At 39.2% G+C, this 18874-nt stretch overlaps 1 protein-coding gene across 1 annotated transcript; it reads left to right on the top strand.

The window, feature by feature from the left end:
* Positions 1-231: 231 nt before the first annotated feature.
* On the top strand, positions 232-17349 carry stx5al (syntaxin 5A, like). The gene is made up of 11 exons (XM_079586085.1): positions 232-301; positions 1019-1247; positions 1395-1465; positions 2684-2739; positions 2822-2892; positions 2978-3094; positions 3185-3241; positions 3320-3401; positions 3494-3591; positions 3685-3806; positions 15027-17349. Exons 2-11 carry the CDS (start codon positions 1038-1040, stop codon positions 15184-15186), a joined length of 1044 nt encoding a protein of 347 aa, XP_079442211.1. The 5' UTR covers positions 232-301; positions 1019-1037; the 3' UTR covers positions 15187-17349.
* The last annotated feature ends 1525 nt before the right edge of the window (positions 17350-18874 follow it).

The raw sequence follows: 18874 nt of genomic DNA, 5'->3' as shown, positions 1-18874 counted from the left end.
AATTAATAATGTCCTTTCCTATTAATAATAGACGACTTTCACTCCATTATGTGCTTAGCATCATAATTTGACTTTTAATTTAACAAGAGACTGATTTCCATAGACAGTATATAAAAGCTGATTTCAGTGTCCATCTGCACAACTTCAACCCACTACACCTGCTGAGATTCAAACAGCGCCACCTTGTGTTAAACACAGAGAGAATCTCTTTTAAGGAATACGTGGCAGTGACGTCAATATGTGTGTTAAGACCCGGATATTATTCACAGCCTGCACATTCAACTATCAGAGAGGCAGTGTGGTGAGAAATGAATCCTTATATCTTTCAGCTCACATGTTGTCATTTCCCCCTCAGTACCTCAGGACTCACGTCCGCGCTGCTCACATATTCAGATGCGTGTGAAGTTTGTGTGACCGATGAAAGCATCTATAATCACACATTCTGCTACATAGCTTAGCAGCTAGCTAGAGTTGGTTGTCAGTCAAAGAATATCAAAATTATTGGAAAAATAATGAGATACGCAGGTGACATGCTGTCATACTATCGTATTTTGTTTTTATAACGGTGAAATTACGTAGATGATACGGGACAATCACAACTGTAGAGTAGCAGTAGTCTAGACATGCTGTATAGGTGGGTTAGACAGCTGTTTTGAAGAGAGATATTAAATTGAAGTGACAGTAAAGACATTGAAAATGTTACAAAATGTTTCTATTTCAAATAAATGCTTCTTTATATTCATTACATAATCATGTAAATATGTATCATGGTTTCCACAAAAAAAAACATGTAGCACTGTTATCAATTGATAATTATATAAGAAATGTTCGAATCAGAACTTCTCAGTGCTGTCTGGATGCTCTCTAGGTTATTAGACAACCACAGATGCATAATTTAAATGATAAAACAAGCATCTGCATCAGAATCATTTGGCAGAAGAATCAAAGTGAAACTGGAGGTTAGTTTTGCTTGTTAATACACTTTCACCTTGATTGATTTCTCTTTGCCCCTTTTAAGGTGATGAGTTGGTGCATCGATGAACGCACGTCGCCGTCACGGTCCTAGAAGCGGCCAGGACGGGGTGTACACTGGGCCTTCTCAGACCCAGTCCCAGCTGGTCCAGCAGCTGGAAACCCCCCTGGCTGTCCCAGCACCCATCGCCCCCGTCATAGACACATTCAGCATGTCCTGCCGAGACCGCACCAGCGAGTTTCAATCTGTGTGCAAGTCCCTGCTGGGGAGACAGGTGCAATAACTATTGATTCATACTGTCTGTCTGGGAACCTGCGAGTGGCTGATGATAGGTTCAACAATATAGTTTCCTTTTAGTGGAGTTTGTGTTCATACTGGTGGTAGCATGAGTTGAAAATGATTTTTTTTTGTCCTCTTCCAGAATGGAGCACAGCCTGTCAGAGCTGTCAACAGTGCAGTCAGAGAGCGGAGTGAATTCACGCTCTTTGCTAAGTGAGTAAAACAAATTCTTAATTGCTCATTTACAGTTCAAAAGGAAAGCTTGGATTTACCTGGTTTCCGGAATGGACTGGTCATGAAATGTAATCTGATCTTCAAATAAGTAACAGCAGTATGCACAATCTGCTTAAATCAATAACACACATACAATTTCAAGTGTGAATATAATTTTTACAAATATCATGAATTATTCTTAATTTTATTATTCTTAATATTATTCGATTTTTAAAGTGACACTTTTGAAACTGTTCAAAAGTTTGGGTTTAGTACGATTTTTAAGTTTTGGGTCTGTAAGAAGGTAATTTTTTCAGCAAGGAAAGTAGCAGGAAAGACGTTAATAATGCTACAAAAGATTTATATTTAAAATAAATGCTGTTCATTTTGACCTTTATTTTCATTCAAAGAATCCTGAAAAAAGCACCAAATTAACATTAGAATTATTTCTGAAGGATCATGTGACTGAAGACTGGAAAAATTCAGCTTTGCCATCACAGAAATAAGTTGCATGTATTAAAATAGAAAACATATATTTTTAATTTTTTCACAGTTTTACTGTTTTTACTGTAGTTTTAATCAATTAAATGCATCATTGGCGAGCATAAGAGAGAATACAATTTTTTTTTTAAATCTTACTGACCCCAAACATTTGAATGGTGGTGTACATATTTTTTCTAAGAAGGAATAGAAAAGGATTATTACGAACTAAGGTTTTCTTTTCGAGAAATACATTTCTTTATAACTTCCATTATGGAAGTTGAATTACACTGACAGTTCGGACTTTATTCAAAGCATTGCAAGTATGAGATGCATTTTAATGCATTTTTCTATAAATCAATAGTTCTGGACTAAATAAATAAATGAGCATCATGTAATTGACCCAAAAGTCAAACTCAAAACTTATGAATGATTTTTATAGGGCAGAGCGACTGACTGGATTCCAGGTTAGCTGACTTCTGACTGCAGATAGCTTTTAAAGCTTTACACACGTCAGCCTGTTGTTTGTTCATTGTTGTTGAAGATCAGATCACATTTATGTCCAATTTCCTGGAAAATCTAGAGGGTTCACTGACTTTTTTCTGCAACTGTATTTAGTATGGGCACCGAGACGCTGCATTTGACCTATAATTTATTCAGACCTACTTAAGCTTTAATGGTCTGTGTTATTTCATCGACTTGGCCTTATGACAGATATTGACCACATCTTTTTAACAGGCGAATTGGAAGAGACCTCAGCAACACTTTTGTCAAGTTGGAGAAGCTCACAATTCGTACGTATCTTGTATCCCTCGCCATCTCGCACATGTACCACAGTGAACTGTTTTTGACGTGTAAATCTGTTTACATCTGCAGTTGCCAAACGAAAGTCCCTTTTTGATGACAAAGCAACTGAAATCGATGAACTCACTTACATTGTGAAACAGGTTAGGGTGATTCTTCCAAGGACACATTATTCTGTCTGTCCATTTCATACTGTAATCCTATTCATAACGGTCTGTGTTCGTTCAGGACATCAACAGTCTGAATAAGCAGATAGCTGGCCTGCAGGAACTCGTTCGATCACGGAGTGGACAGAATGGCAGACATCTTCAGACACATTCCAACACCATCGTAGTCTCATTACAGGTATGAACCTCTGGCCTTAGTGCTCAATCACTGAAGTAAAGATGTCTAGTGGACTTTCGCCTGGAATGAAACACTGTTTTCTGTTTGTAGTCCAAACTGGCGTCGATGTCAAGTGACTTCAAGTCAGTATTGGAGGTCAGAACAGAGGTAATTGATTTACTTGTCTGGTGTGGGATTCTGCATGCTAAATTGTGGATCATTTTTAAGATTTATTTCTCTGTTTAGAACTTGAAGCAGCAGAGAAGTAGACAAGAGGAGTTTTCTCAGACTCCTGCCCCATCATCCTCTTTCCATGCCAACAGCTTCAGTAAGAGCATCTCCACTCAATTAAAAGCAAAGACAATGTCCGCCTTTATACATTCATGTAGTTATTCTTCCCTTTTGCTTCTCTTTTAACAGACAATTCAGTTCTTATGCAGGACGACTCCAAGAAGACAGATATATCTATAGATATGGACCTCAACTCCAGTCAGCAGATGCAGTTAATCAATGAACAGGTATTATTTGTTCAGCGAGTGCGTTGTAACAGTACAGCTGCAGGTAAACTCATTCAAATGTGTTTGAGTCACTGTTGATATGTGTCTGTTTAGGATTCATACATTCAGAACCGTGCAGACACTATGCAGAATATAGAGTCCACCATTGTGGAGCTCGGCTCCATATTTCAGCAGCTGGCTCACATGGTGAAAGAACAGGAAGAGACCGTACAGAGGTGAGGAAAATATATTTGTCTTTTTATGTCTGGGAGGATCTTATTTGAGATCTTCATCATGAGGTATTCTAGGTCCTGTTAGATGTGAGATTTTCTGACATTGTCTGCTCCATATTTTCACCTATACCAGTGTTGTTATTATTGTTAACAAAAACTTGCAAATCGTTTTAGGTCATTGAAATAAAGGTAAAATCAAATAAACTTAAACCGAAATAAAAATAAATGAAAGCTTAATAGATGTATTCGGAAAAACTACAAGTAATAAAAATGACAAAAGCACAAATAAAATTAAACTGAAAATATAAAAATAAAAGGTCATTCTAAATATTAGAGCGGTCCTTTTATGCACTTTTACGAAGTCTTGATTTAGTTTTTGGGTGTACTAGAAGAATATGCTTTCATAGTAATATGTGTAGCATGCGCAGCAATAATATAAAAATTATTTAAATGTGGAACATCATGACTTCATAAAGCCTGGAAAAATCCCGCTGTAGTACAAACGAGCCGTTTGTTGTAGTTCAAGTTCAAGTTCAAGTGGTTTTATTGTCGTTCATTCATATACGATTACAGTATACTACAAAACGAGATGACGTTTCTCCAGGACCTTAGTGCTACATAAAAACAATCACAAATCACAATAAGTTACACAGACTAGATAAAAATTGCACATAAAAACGTGTAATATAATCCTTTACTAAAAGACAGGACAGTAGGCACAATAAAGACAAAGCAGCGCCAGAACAGTTCATGGTAGTGCAAAGGTGTTGTTGTGCTTACTAAAGTGTAGAATGTAAACATGCCACTCTATGAATTAAAATTAATAGATATAGTTCTCTCAAGTGCAATTCCGGACATGTGCAAAAAGTTCACAGTTTGTAGTTCCTGAAAAGTGGATTCTATTAAAGGGCACCTATTATGACATTTAAAATGTTCCTAATGTTGTTTAGGGAGTCCCCAACAACAGTTTTACGTGCATGCAATGTCAAAAAACACTTTTGTTTTCATATAATATGCATTTATTTTTACCTGATTTGCTCACCGACTCCCAAATGATTCGTTCAACGACTCGTTTTTCCAAACCCCTCCTTTGCGCGACGCTAATCTGCGATTGGTCAGATGACCCAACAGTGTTTACAGAGATAATACTTATTGTTTAACACGGAGTACAATGATGCTTTTATCAATTAAATCGTGTTATAATAATGATTATAGTCCACTGCTTTGTAGTTTGTAGTAAAAAACTAAAAATAAGATAAAGAATTTAATGTTATGTTAGCGAGCATAGCCCAGAGTTCATATTGTAAAAGCACAATCAGTCTTTGTTTGCGTTAGCCCGATGCATAAACATAACGTTTTTACAAAAAAAAATGCTGTTACGTTACTACGAGGTATTATTCTATTCTTTAAGACAACTCCGAAAACAACGACAAACACTTCACATATCTCAATACAATTGCCATTGAAGACCTAGAAGCTAAACGGTGCTTACACAACAAACAAAATAATAAATATATATATAAATAAATATAGCTGCAAGCAGCGATTACGGGCCCAAGCCGGTGGCACCGCCACCCTGGTGCCTTTAGTTACACTAAAGGCACCGGGCTGGCGCTGCCACCGGCTTGGGCCCTCCATCGCTGCTTGCAGCTATATTTATTTATATATATATATATAAAAAGCCGCCACCCCGTTGCCTTTCGGGTTCCTGTGCACGACGGGCAATAACGTAACCCCGCTTTGACTGTCGAGAAGAAGTCTGCTTTAGAGCTTGTATCAGTGTGAGTCTTTCTGCTCCCCTCCAAACACACACAGAAAAGGGGGGGGGCTGTCTGTGTGTGTGCCCTCCCTCCCTTCCCCCCCACCCCACACACACACACACAAAGAGAGAATGGCAGGGGGAACTCTGTCAGAGAGAGACAAAACCACATTCAAACCAAAATATCTGACTTCCTGTTGGTCGGAGCTAATGACTGTAAATCAGAAAGTTGTCCGGATCGATAAGCACAATATACAGACCGAGTTTTGTGACTGTAGGTAAAAATAACCCCCCCACTTTAGTCAAAAGTATCTTGAAAGTAACACACTTCCTGCTGCCAGTTGGTGGCGCTATAACTTTGACTCACAATAGTCACATCCATGTGATCGCCCTCTTACAACAAACACACTGCTGAAGCTTCATCAAGATCAATAAATGTATGAAGACGTTATAACACATTGTGTTTTTCTTTTCTCGCCATAACTTCGTTTCCTCGCCGCGGCCAAACCGTTCGAGATATCAAAAATCCGTCCGCAATTTAGTATCCTCAATGTCTTTACTTCATGCTGACCGAGTTTGGTGGCGATAGGATAATTTTTCTTGGAGGAGTATATCAAATTCCAGGGACATGCGTTTTCATACAACCCATAATAGCCGACTTCCTGTTGGACTGGCGTAAAACTTAGAGCACGAAAGTTGTTCGGCCCAATGAGATCTAAATGTGTACCGAGTTTCATACTTATTCATGTAAGCGTGTTTGATATATGGACAAGTGTTCGAATCCCATCTCAGGGGGCGCTGTCGAGCCCCCATGCCACGCCCAGGTACCAGCTTCAACCCGGCCCTGATGGCCGCGGGTTCTGACCTGTGTGCAAAGTTTGAAGAGTTTTTGAGCACGTCAAGGGCCCCATAAGTGCCCGAGAAGTCGCACACAGCAGAGAAAGGGTTAACATAAAGCGCCCCTCCTCTCTCACACACACACACACACACTGAGAGAGACTGGCAAAATTCTCAGATCTTCTCCCATTCAAACCAAAATATCTGATTTCCTGTTGGTCGGGGCTAATGAGTGTAAATTAGAAAGTTGTCCGGATCGAAGAGAAGAATATACGTACCGAGTTTGGTTACTGTAGGTAAAACTAATACCCCATTTTTGACTAAAGGTGGCGCTACTGAGCCCCTTACCACGCCCGTTTCTGAAACTTCGCACAAGTGTAGTAGGCAATAAATGTGATATGCATGTTGAGTTTCATGCAATTTGAAGCATGTTAAGAGCCTCAAATGCATCCAAAAAGAATATAAAAGTTTAAAGCGTTGCCATGGCGACAGTATTAAAGATATCAATCATCCTTTCACAGGTCTACATCTGTCGTGTGTTTACATTATACAGATGAAGTTTGAAGCAAATCGGGTAAAAATAAGAGGGTGAATTCAAAGCATTTTGAAAGTGACACACTTCCTGCTGCCAGTTGGTGGCGCTATAACTTTGACTCACAATAGTCACATCCATGTGATCGGCCTCTTACAACGAACACACTGCTGAAGTTTCATCAAGATCAGTTAATGTATGAGGATGTTATAACACACTTCCTGTTTCCAATATTCGCCATAAATTCGTCACGGCCAAACCGTTCGAGATATCAAAAATCCCCTCGCAAGTTTTCATCCTCAATGTCTTGACTTCATGCACACCGAGTTTCGTGGCGATTGGTTGAATCGTCTAGGAGGAGTATTTTAAATTCCATTGAATGCGTTTTTCTAACTACCCCAAATAGCCGACTTCCTGTTGGACTGGGGTAAAAAGTCAGAGCATGAAGGATATATGAACCGATGAGATCTATAAGTGTACCGAGTTTCATATTATTTCATGCAAGCGTGTTTGATTTATGGACCAAGTTTTCGGACCCCGTTCCAGGGGGCGCTGTCGAGCCCCCCTGCCACGCCCGGGTACCAGCTTCAGTCCGGCTCTAATGGCCGCGGGTTCTGACCCGTGTGCAAAGTTTCAAGAGTTTTTGAGTATGTTAAGGGCCCCAAAAGCCCCCAAACCCTTGAAGAACAATAATAATAATAATAAATAAATATATATATATATATATATATATATATATATATATATATATATATATATATATATATATATATATATATATAAACCGCCACCCCGGTGCCTTTAGGGTTCCTGTGCACGACGGGCAATAACGTAACTCCGCTTTGACTGTCGAGAAGAAGTCTGCTTTAGAGCTTGCATCAGTGTGGGTTTTGCAATAGTGCGCATCGAGGGCACATATCAACCACAAAGTATGCGTGAGCACCCTTCTGAAACCTAAAATGAAAAATTAGACACCCTACAGTCTCATGGACTTAACGGACACATGAAATCAGCAGCCATTGTAAGTACACAACACCGAAAATTAATCAAATGTTTTTTTAACAAAATATGTTATTTATCTGATTCATCCAACCCTATACTGCACTCTTTTACTAATACCATATTATATTTCATCGTTTTCATGTCTTGCCCTCAAACATATCTGTTTAATCTGCTTATTTTTAAGTTACACATAATACATTGATTGAAAAAGAAACTCAAACTTTTTGTTTATGGTAATATTATTTGATACAGAAAGAAATAAGTGAGACTGTGGGAGTGAGGGGAGGGTAATGACAGCCAAAGGGAGACAGAGACAGATAACTTTTGAAACTAAAAAAATGACATCCTAACTTTGATAATGTTTAAATATACATAAAAATGCAGCATATCATTAATTGAAATTAGTGTACTTTAAAACACTTGTTTAAAATAAAAAACACATTTATGCATAGTATAAAACACTAGATGGCACAATTGTTCATAGTCTTTCTGCTCCCCTCCCCACACAGACACACACAGGGGGGGCTGTCTATTTGTGTGTGTGTGTGTGTGTGCCCTCCCTCCCTCCCCTCCCCACACAGACACACAGACACACACACACAGATTTTGGCATGTCTTTTATATGAAACGGATTGATAGCTGAATTTTCACTCACCAAAGCGATATAGAATCAGTTTCATAAAAGAAAGATCATTCACGTCGATTCACTCCGAAATCCTTTACATCTGCTCTCCTCCGATCATCAATTCACTCTTTTCTCTCTTCGACGACTTTTCAGGCTAATGTATCCAAAGTCCAACTTTCCAGATGCACTTAGTTCTGTACAAGATTCATTCTTTAACGCAGAGTTTCTGAAGAAATACTCCATGCTGCTGTTTCATCTAATGCGCTCTCATCTGCTCACTGCTGAAGACAGCGCCCGCGCGACCTGTGGGCGGCTTCCTCAATATGCTGCTACTATTGGCTCACAGAGGTGTCAGTCACTGCAGCACGATGTGTGGTTGGATACATGTCTTTTCCGTCTAGAACACTCTTTTTCCTTTAACCCTTTACTGGTAATAAATGCTATCTGGGTTACATATATATACCGGTATGTGTGTATATTCTCCCCCCCCCCCCCCCCCCCCCCCCTCCCCCTATTTTTAACATGTATATTATTCTATATATAATAATATAATATTTCGGGTTCTGACCTGTGTGCAAAATTTCAAGAGTTTTCGAGCATGTTAAGGCCCTCAAAAGTGCCAGAGATGTTGCACACAGCAGAGAAAGGGTTAAACTAAACTAGCCCCCCTCCTCTCTCACACACACACACACACACGCACACACACACACACAGAGAGACGCAGAGGGGCAGAGGGAAAATGCTCCAGAAAGTACACTTTCAAACCAAAATATCTGACTTCCTGTTGGTCGGAGCTAATGAGTGTAAATTAGAAAGTTGTCCAGATCGAAGAGAAGAATATACGTACCGAGTTTGGTTACTGTAGGTAAAACTAATACCCCATTTTTGACTAAAGGTGGCGCTACTGAGCCCCTTACCACGCCCGTTTCTGAAACTTCGCACATGTCTATTACACAATAAATGTGATATGCATGTTGAGTTTCATGCAATTTGAAGCATGTTAAGAGCCTCAAATGCATCCAAAAAGAATATAAAAGTTTAAAGCGTTGCCATGGCGACAGTATTAAAGATATCAATAATCCTTTCACAGGTCTACATCTGTCGTGTGTTTACATTATACAGATGAAGTTTGAAGCAAATCGGGTAAAAATAAGAGGGTGAATTCAAAGCATTTTGAAAGTGACACACTTCCTGCTACCAGTTGGTGGCGCTATAACTTTGACTCACAATAGTCACATCCATGTGATCGCCCTCTTACAGCGAACACACTGCTGAAGTTTCATCAAGATCAGTTAATGTATGAGGATGTTATAACACACTTCCTGTTTCCAATATTCGCCATAAATTCGTTTCCTCGCCACGGCCAAACCGTTCGAGATATCAAAAATCCCCTCGCAATTTAGCATCCTCCATGTCTTGACTTCATGCACACCGAGTTTCGTGGTGATTGGTTGAATTTTCTAGGACAAGTGTTTTAAATGCCAGAACATGCGTTTCCATACAGCCCATAATAACCGACTTCCTGTTGGACTGGCGTAAAACTTAGAGCACGAAAGTTGTTCGGCCCGATGATATCTATACGTGTACCGAGTTTCATATTATTACATGCAAGCGTGTTTGAGATATGGACATGTTTTTGAATCCCATTCCAGGGGGCGCTGCCGAGCCCCCCTGCCACGCCCGGGTCCCAGCTTCAGTCGGGCCCTAATGGCCGCGGGTTCTGACATTTGTGCAAAGTTTCAAGAGTTTTTGAGCACGTTAAGGCCCCCAAAAGTGCCCAAAAGGTAGTAAAATAATAATAATAAAGAAGAAGAATAAATAATAATCCCATGGAAAACAATAGGGCCTTCGCCTTTTCAAGGCTTGGGCCCTAATTAAGCATGCTACATAAAACATAAAAGCAACAATTATTAAATATAGCTGCAAGCAGCGATTACGGGCCCAAGCCGGTGGCACCGCCACCCTGGTGCCTTTAGTTACACTAAAGGCACCGGGCTGGCGCTGCCACCGGCTTGGGCCCTCCATCGCTGCTTGCAGCTATATTTATATATATATATATATATATATATATATATATATATATATATATATATATATATATATATATATATAAAAAGCCGCCACCCCGTTGCCTTTCGGGTTCCTGTGCACGACGGGCAATAACGTAACCCCGCTTTGACTGTCGAGAAGAAGTCTGCTTTAGAGCTTGCATCAGTGTGAGTCTTTCTGCTCCCCTCCAAACACACACAGAAAAGGGGGGGGGGCTGTCTGTGTGTGTGCCCTCCCTCCCTCCCCACACACACACACACACACACACACACACACACACACACACACACAGAGAATGGCAGGGGGAACTCTGTCAGAGAGAGACAAAACCACATTCAAACCAAAATATCTGACTTCCTGTTGGTCGGAGCTAATGACTGTAAATGAGAAAGTTGTCCGGATCGATAAGCACAATTTACATACCGAGTTTTGTGACTGTAGGTAAAAATAACCCACCCACTTTAGTCAAAAGTATCTTGAAAGTAACACACTTCCTGCTGCCAGTTGGTGGCGCTATAACTTTGACTCACAATAGTCACATCCATGTGATCGCCCTCTTACAACAAACACACTGCTGAAGTTTCATCAAGATCAATAAATGTATGAAGACGTTATAACACAATGTGTTTTTCTTTTCTCGCCATAACTTCGTTTCCTCGCCACGGCCAAACCGTTCGAGATATCAAAAATCCGTCCGCAATTTACCGTCCTCAATGTCTTGACTTCATGCTGACCGAGTTTGGTGGCGATAGGATAATTTTTCTTGGACGAGTATATCAAATTCCAGGGGCATGCATTTTCATACAGCCCATAATAGCCGACTTCCTGTTGGACTGGCGTAAAACTTAGAGCACGAAAGTTGTTCGGCCCGATTAAATCTATATGTGTACCGAGTTTCATATTATTACATGCAAACGTGTTTGATATATGGACCAAGTTTTTCGGACCACGTTCAAGGGGGCGCTGTTGAGCTCCCCTGCCACGCCCGGGTACCAGCTTCAGCCCAGCCCTGATGGCCGCAGGTTCTGACCTGTGTGCAAAGTTTCAAGAGTTTTCGAGCACGTTAAGGGCCCCAAAAGTGCCCGAGAAGTCCCACACAGCAGAGAAAGGGTTAAAATAAAGCCCCCCTCCTCTCTCACACACACAGACACTGAGAGAGACTGGCAAAATTCCCATCAAATCACATTCAAACCAAAATATCTGACTTCCTGTTGGTCGGAGCTAATGACTGTAAATTAGAAAGTTGTCCGGCTCGGGGAGATAAATATAGATACCGATTTTTGTTACTGTAGGTAAAACTAATACCCCATTTTTGACTAAAGGTGGCGCTACTGAGCCCCTCCACCGCGCCCGTTTCTGAAACTTCACACATACCTAGTACCTAATAAATCTGATATGCATGTTGAGTTTCATGCAATTTGAAGCATGTTAAGAGCCTCAAATGCACCCAAAAAGAATATAACAGTTTAAAGCGTTGCCATGGCAACAGTATTTAAGATATCAATAATTCTTTCACAGGTCTACATCTGCCGTGTGTTTACATTATACACATAAAGTTTGAAGCAAATCGGGTAAAAATAAGAGGGTGAATTCAAAGCATTTTGAAAGTGACACACTTCCTGCTGCCAGTTGGTGGCGCTATAACTTTGACTCACAATAGTCACATCCATGTGATCGGCCTCTTACAGCGAACACACTGCTGAAGTTTCATCAAGATCAATTAATGTATGAGGATGTTATAACACACTTCCTGTTTCCAATATTCGCCATAAATTCGTTTCCTCGCCACGGCCAAACCGTTCGAGATATCAAAAATCCCCTCGCAATTTTTCATCCTCCATGTCTTGACTTCATGCACACCGAGTTTCGTGGTGATTGGTTGAATCGTCTAGGAGGAGTATTTTAAATTCCATTGCATGTGTTTTTTAAACTACGCCAAATAGCCGACTTCCTGTTGGGCTGGGGTAAAAAGTCAGAGCACGAAGGATATATGAACCGATGAGATCTATAAGTGTACCGAGTTTCATATTATTACACGCAAGCGTGTTTGATTTATGGACCAAGTTTTCGGACCGCGTTCCAGGGGGCGCTGTCGAGCCCCCCTGCCACGCCCGGGTCCCAGCTTCAGTCCGGCTCTAATGGCCGCGGGTTCTGACATTTGTGCAAAGTTTCAAGAGTTTTTGAGCACGTTAAGGCCCCCAAAAGTGCCCAAAAGGTAGTAATATAATAATAATAAATAATAATAAATAATAAATAATAAAGAAGAATAATCCGAAGGAAAACAATAGGGCCTTCGCCTTTTCAAGGCTTGGGCCCTAATAACACTTACAGGTTATGATACGGAGGAGGAAGCTGATGCAAATACACTTAGAAATGAACCTTCCTTCAATATCAGCGGCTCGCGAATCCAAGTTTGATTGCATTTAAAAAGCAATCGTCTTCAAAATGGCGCGAACAAAGCACAAGGCTCGGACTATACTTCTGTGGTATAGTTGTATATATGAATTGTAGCCACTTAGTCTTCAAATGCTCCTCCTTGGGCAGATGAAAAAAGTTGGCTTTTGAGTCGCACTTCAGAACACAGTGTCTCGTCACCATGATGTTTTCCCTGGCCTTGGAGCGCAATAAGTGGGCGTATCGTATTCAAATAACTTGACAAGTTGACGTCATCTAGTCAGAAAAAGCTTCGGTCTTCTAACGATTCATAAAAATGACTCCGAGTCGACTCTTACTTTTGAAAGACAATAACTTTATATACGGTGCACTTTCATATTTCAAACTTTGCAGGATGTTTTTGTTCACTTAGATCTATGTTACACACTACATGAAAGGTAAATTTCAAAATTCCATAATAGGTGCCCTTTAAATAAAATATTGGACATTGAGCTTTGTAACCTTGCAGATCTTTTTTTATGCTTAAACAGCAACATTACACACTAACTAAAGTTAAAAAACTAAAGTTAATACTTTAAAAGTAAATACTAAATAATAATAAAATAACACTGACCTATATCCAGAAATGTAGGTCGGATTCAAGCACAAGCCTTTTTCTATTCCACATTTTCTGTGTCTAATCAATAAGCAAGTGTGTTTTTCCCCTTTTTCCTCCATTTGTGGTCAGGTCATCATGGTTTATGACTAAAATGAAAAGCTCTCTGCCATTGTAATCGGCACTTTTACTGCCTCGGTAATGGTTAGCCCGCAGTTCCTTCTGAAGTAAATGGTACCAGTAAACCTCAGTTGATGTAATGGTTCAGGTTGTTTTCAATATGCCAACATACTGACTCCCGTTATAAATCTTCTGACATACACTACTATCGTTTAAAAGTTTGGGGTCAGTAATCTTTTTTTTTTTGTTTAAAGAAATTAACACTTTTATTCAGCAAGGATACATTAAAGCAGAGGTCATCAACCCTGCTCCTAGAGACAGCAAATACATACTGTCTGAGTAGGTACTACACTTTAATTTACTTCATGACCGTTAAAAAGTTATGTTCTATATAGTATGATTTATCAGTATTATGAATGAAATTCGGACATACTATATCCGCCATGTTGTTACTCTTTTGGGGTACTGTTTTTCGCATACTATGGGAAGTATTTGATTTCGGATGCAGCTACTGTCCTGCAAAGTTTATTTCCAACCTGCTTCAGTACACTTTCCTGCGATTTTCAAGCGATCCTGAAGAGCTCGATTATCTGGTTCAGGTGTGTTTGATTAGGGTTGGAGCTGAGGCAGTGGGGTTTCATCCGAAAGCTCAAAAATGCTGCCTTCGGAGGATGCATTCCAAGGCAGGAGGGCATCAAGGCACGTCCGAATCCAATGTTAGCTTCGCTTCCTGTCTCCTGAGATACCTTCATCTCATTGATTTTTTTGAAGGCAGCATAGACGTATCCTTTGCTGCCTTTGATATCCCACAATCCTGAGCTTTGCATTCTGTGACAGTTGAGCTAACAAAGAAAGATGGCCTCTGAAAGTTGCGGTTGGTGGTCAGTTTGACCAACGTTTTCCACGTCTGATTTTCATTTTCTAGCCAAAAATTATTATTGTAGTAATAAATATATTATTCGTTTTCACCAAAGCTTTCTCTATTTTGCTGTAGATCATTAAACCGTTACCCTGCCTCAGAAGTCTGTCCGAAATCAGTTTTGCGAGGTTCCCTTCATTCGCAAACACTCCCTGAAGAGTCATTGTCTGATAGGGCAGCGAGGCAAGCTTTCTCCAGCATCAAAATTGACAAAGACTTTTATAATGTTACAAAATAGTTTTATTTCTATCTGTTCAAATAAATGCAGCATTGGTGAGCATTATGAGACACACATTTTTTTTTTAAATCTTACCGACCCCGAACAGTAGTGTATTTACATTGTATGATCAAAAAGTGATTATTTCCATTGAACTTCTCTCTTCCCTGACAGAATTGATGCTAATGTAGAAGACACTCAGCTGAATGTGGACCTAGCGCACACAGAGATCCTCAAATATTTCCAGTCGGTGTCCAGCAACCGCTGGCTGCTCATCAAGATGTTCCTAATCCTCGTCATCTTTTTCATTGTCTTTGTGGTTTTCATGACCTGACGTCCACTTTTAAGAGTAGCAGATTTGAGGAATCAGGGGATTCTCAGTATTTGAAGAGTGAAAGGGGCTTTTGCCTCTTTCTCTTTCTGTCTTTTCTCGGCTCTTTCTATGCTCACAGGCCGCTGACCTCTCTTTTAGTGATCTTTTTCCCAAAATTGGTGAATTTATAAGACTCAATTCCAGTATAAGCAGAGCAGTTGTCAGTTTGCAGTCAATTTAAAATAGTCGATAAATGTTTAATTTATGCCTGTTTGTCCATTTCAATTTCAATTTAATATGTTTGGTATCTGTAGAGGAAACTCTTGGAAATGATTTCCGATATTTTGGTTTTCTAAATCACACAGATTACAGAGAGATAAAGCCCGCAATCATGACATGGATATAAAAAAAACACTGTTTTAACATATTCTGGATCATTGGATTTGTCTAAATAACCTTTTAGAGTGGACTATATGCTGGGGTTTGTAACAGAATCCCTCTTATATTCTGACTGCTGCAGTTAGCAACCAAGCCATATCAAATGACTGATGCTTCTACAGTTTTATGGTGACTCTGTCTAGAGGTTTTGACGTGTATTCTTTGTATTTTTGATTTTGGGATCGATTACCACTGTTCTAAATCGAGAAACATATTTGGAGCTAGTGGCCTTTTCCAAATTTTGGTCAAAGCAGAGAAATGCTTTTACATGAAAGTTGAACATTATTCAAACAGGAATGATTTTTTTTCATTTCAATGGATGTTTTAATCATTCTTCACAAGCTTATTTGTACATTAATGTTCAGCTTGTTGAAATTTCTAACTGTATGGTCTTAAGGTCCATGAGAATACTGCTTTCCAGATCTCAATGTAAATTGTGTTTTCTATAGAATGCATCCATTTGTGTTTAACTGAGACATTGAGATTGGGGGAAAGTTTCACCATTTGTGAAAAGCATACTGTAAAGATTTAAAAAATGGAAATAGAAATGTATGCTTTATTGTAATGTCTGTTTGTCCTTTTTATTTTCTACAGTAGCATATGTGGTGCGTAACTTAAAATTCATGAGATTACTAATAAAGTTTAGCCTGGTTAACACCAGACCCTTCTCGGTTGTAAATGAGAGTGGGTCTGGGAAAGGTTCATTCACAACCCATTTCCAAAGGGGCGTCACCAACAGACGTCGCTCAAATGCCTCTGGGTTGGCAATTGGATAGACCTAAAACCAATCAGAGCGATCGTCATTGTGTAAAGCCCGCCTCAACGTTTGTGATTGGTGCCATGATTTGGAAGGACTAGAAATAGGCTCTTGGCCAGACTGACTTGTTTCAGAGCAAATCTAAATTTGCCGGAAGTTGTTTTCCCAGGCTAAATAAAGTTATCTGTTTTTAAATCGAGGACAAAAGTGGCATTTGATAAATATGCCACATTTAATAGAAGGGGAAGAAGCATATGAAACGTTTGTGGTGTATCAGCAAGACCATGATGTAAACTGCTTGAAATAATGCTTGAAGACAAAAGTGGCATAATGCCAGTAAACCTTTTATCCACAAAAAATATTAAGCAGCACATCTGTTTCCAACATTGATGATATAATAAGAAATCAGCATATTAGAATGATTTCTGAAGGATCATGTGACACTAAAGACTGTAGTAATGGCTGCTCAAAATTCAGCTTTCATATCACAGGAAAAAATTACATTCTAAAATATATTTAAATAGAAAATATGTCTCATTTGATGGAATAAAAATCTACAAAAGTTTCATGATGAATCAGCTAGACCATGCTGTAAAATGGCTTGAATAAGAAAAAAGTGGCATAATGCCAGTAAAGCTTTCTTCCATAACTGAGGTCAGAATAAGCAATGCTATCAAACAGTCTGTGTAAAAAAAACAGCTAGTTGTCAGGATCATAAAGAGTTTTCTATTCCAAACACAGCGTGTTCAGGTCGGTGCCCTTTCTTCCACTACACTGATATCAGGGATGCTCTTGATCCTCTGTGGATATTGTCTTCATCCTCATCTTCCTCCTCGGGTAGCTCCTCACCATGCCGTCCCGCTGTGACCCTGCTCCAGAGCGTGTAGATGACAGACATGCTCTTACTGCGATTGACCCGAGTCTTCTGTGCTCTCTCCCTGGTTGAGACTCTCCCTCCTCCACCTCGTCCAGGTATTTGTAAAGAACAAAACGGACACCCCAGTCACATGTGGCTCTTCCTCTGTCACTACTTTCCTCAGCCTAAACAAAACGCAAAAGCAGATTAAATCTAAAAGATTGTTCTTCTTGGTCAAAGTTGAGGTTTGTGTTGTAATCGGATTTAGGTTCAGAGTTGTAATATTCCTATATAAACAGTAACCATAGGCTAATTGTTTTGTTGCAAGCCAATGTGATTTTATTTTAATAGTTAGCCTATTTATTTAGTTGTAATTTTTATTTGTTTTCTAGAGTGTTTAGAATATTGGGAGTTCTTTATAAATGTCAGTAGGCCTACAGCAATTACAGTAGCCTACTTATGGTATTGAAAATAAATATTTTTATTTATTTATTCATGTGCCCTCATAAACTTCATCCCATAAACGCCAGTTTTTTTTTGTCTATATGGTTTAATAAAAAACATGTTTAATTAATTTAATTTATAAAAAAAAAAACTTAACTTATTCGGATTGTTCCGAATAAAACAACGGTGAGGTGAAAAATTATGTTTGTAAAACAGTAACCACGATAATAAAAACCTGTTGGTGAAATTTTGCTAATTTAATGGGTAGTTTTCCAAGTGAGAAGGAAAGAAAATTTCATACAATTTAATTTAATCTGTTCATAAAATTGGTATTGAAAAAAAGTATAGTTCAGGAACCGGTATCAAAGTCATGGTATGTATCAGTTTCGATATAGAACATTTTAGACCGATACCCAGCCCTAATCTGTTAATATGACCCCAGAGAATGTCTATGAATAAATGCTTTCAATGAATAAAAAAAGAAGAATGCAATGGCAAAACTCAGCACTCGGTTGCTAGGTTGTTCTGGCTAGTTGCTATGTGGTGGTTGGTACTGTATTTGTCACAGATGGTTACTTCAAAGTCTTGAATATTCATCATAGTCTATAGCCTAAATGAGTACAATAATTTTGAATTCACCGTTTATTGCAATTGACACCACTTCAGATGTACCAGTACGTCTTATGTTAGCCTACTCATTTTCTCCAGTAGGTGTCACTGTTGCCAAACTATCATGCAAATCAAATATACAATTCCCAAATAAGTATTCAAGTTATAACACAGCATTTATAAAACAAAACAAACAAACAGAAAACTTTTAAAAGGTGACACAAATATTCAGCAAGAAAACACACTAGGCCTATCTGCGACAGCTACAGTGAAGTCAATCACGGAAAGTTTAGAATTTTGTTTTAGGCTACCCGTAAGTGCCTTGCGAAGTCGGCGCTAATTTGCTCAATTATGAATAGTTAATGAAGATTTTGGGCAAGAATAATTTCACGGATTATCATAATAGGCTAATAATAATAACTGTTTACAATGAATTTTAGCTACTTTTCAACAAATGTGTTTGAGATTCGATGTGCGCTTCAGAGGAGCTAGCCTAAGACACGAAACGAGCGGTTTGTGAGAGAAAACGAACAGTATTTATATCGGTTTTACCTCTTGTAACACAGCCACGTTCAAAGTGATCTGAGGGCGCGAGCGCATCCTGG

The sequence above is a fragment of the Phoxinus phoxinus genome, assembly GCF_949152265.1.
Source record: "Phoxinus phoxinus genome assembly, chromosome: 17".
Taxonomy (NCBI): Eukaryota; Metazoa; Chordata; class Actinopteri; order Cypriniformes; family Leuciscidae; genus Phoxinus; species Phoxinus phoxinus.
The sequence above is the reverse complement of the archived record's forward strand: the minus strand, read 5'-3'. Positions and strand labels throughout refer to the sequence as shown.

Coding starts and splice junctions, on each gene's coding strand:
- stx5al (XM_079586085.1), top strand. CDS start 1,038: ATGAACGCACGTCGCCGTCACGGTCCTAGAAGCGGCCAGGACGGGGTG. Junction 1,466..2,683: donor GAATTCACGCTCTTTGCTAA/GTGAGTAAAACA, acceptor TCTTTTTAACAG/GCGAATTGGAAGAGACCTCA. Junction 2,740..2,821: donor GTTGGAGAAGCTCACAATTC/GTACGTATCTTG, acceptor TTACATCTGCAG/TTGCCAAACGAAAGTCCCTT.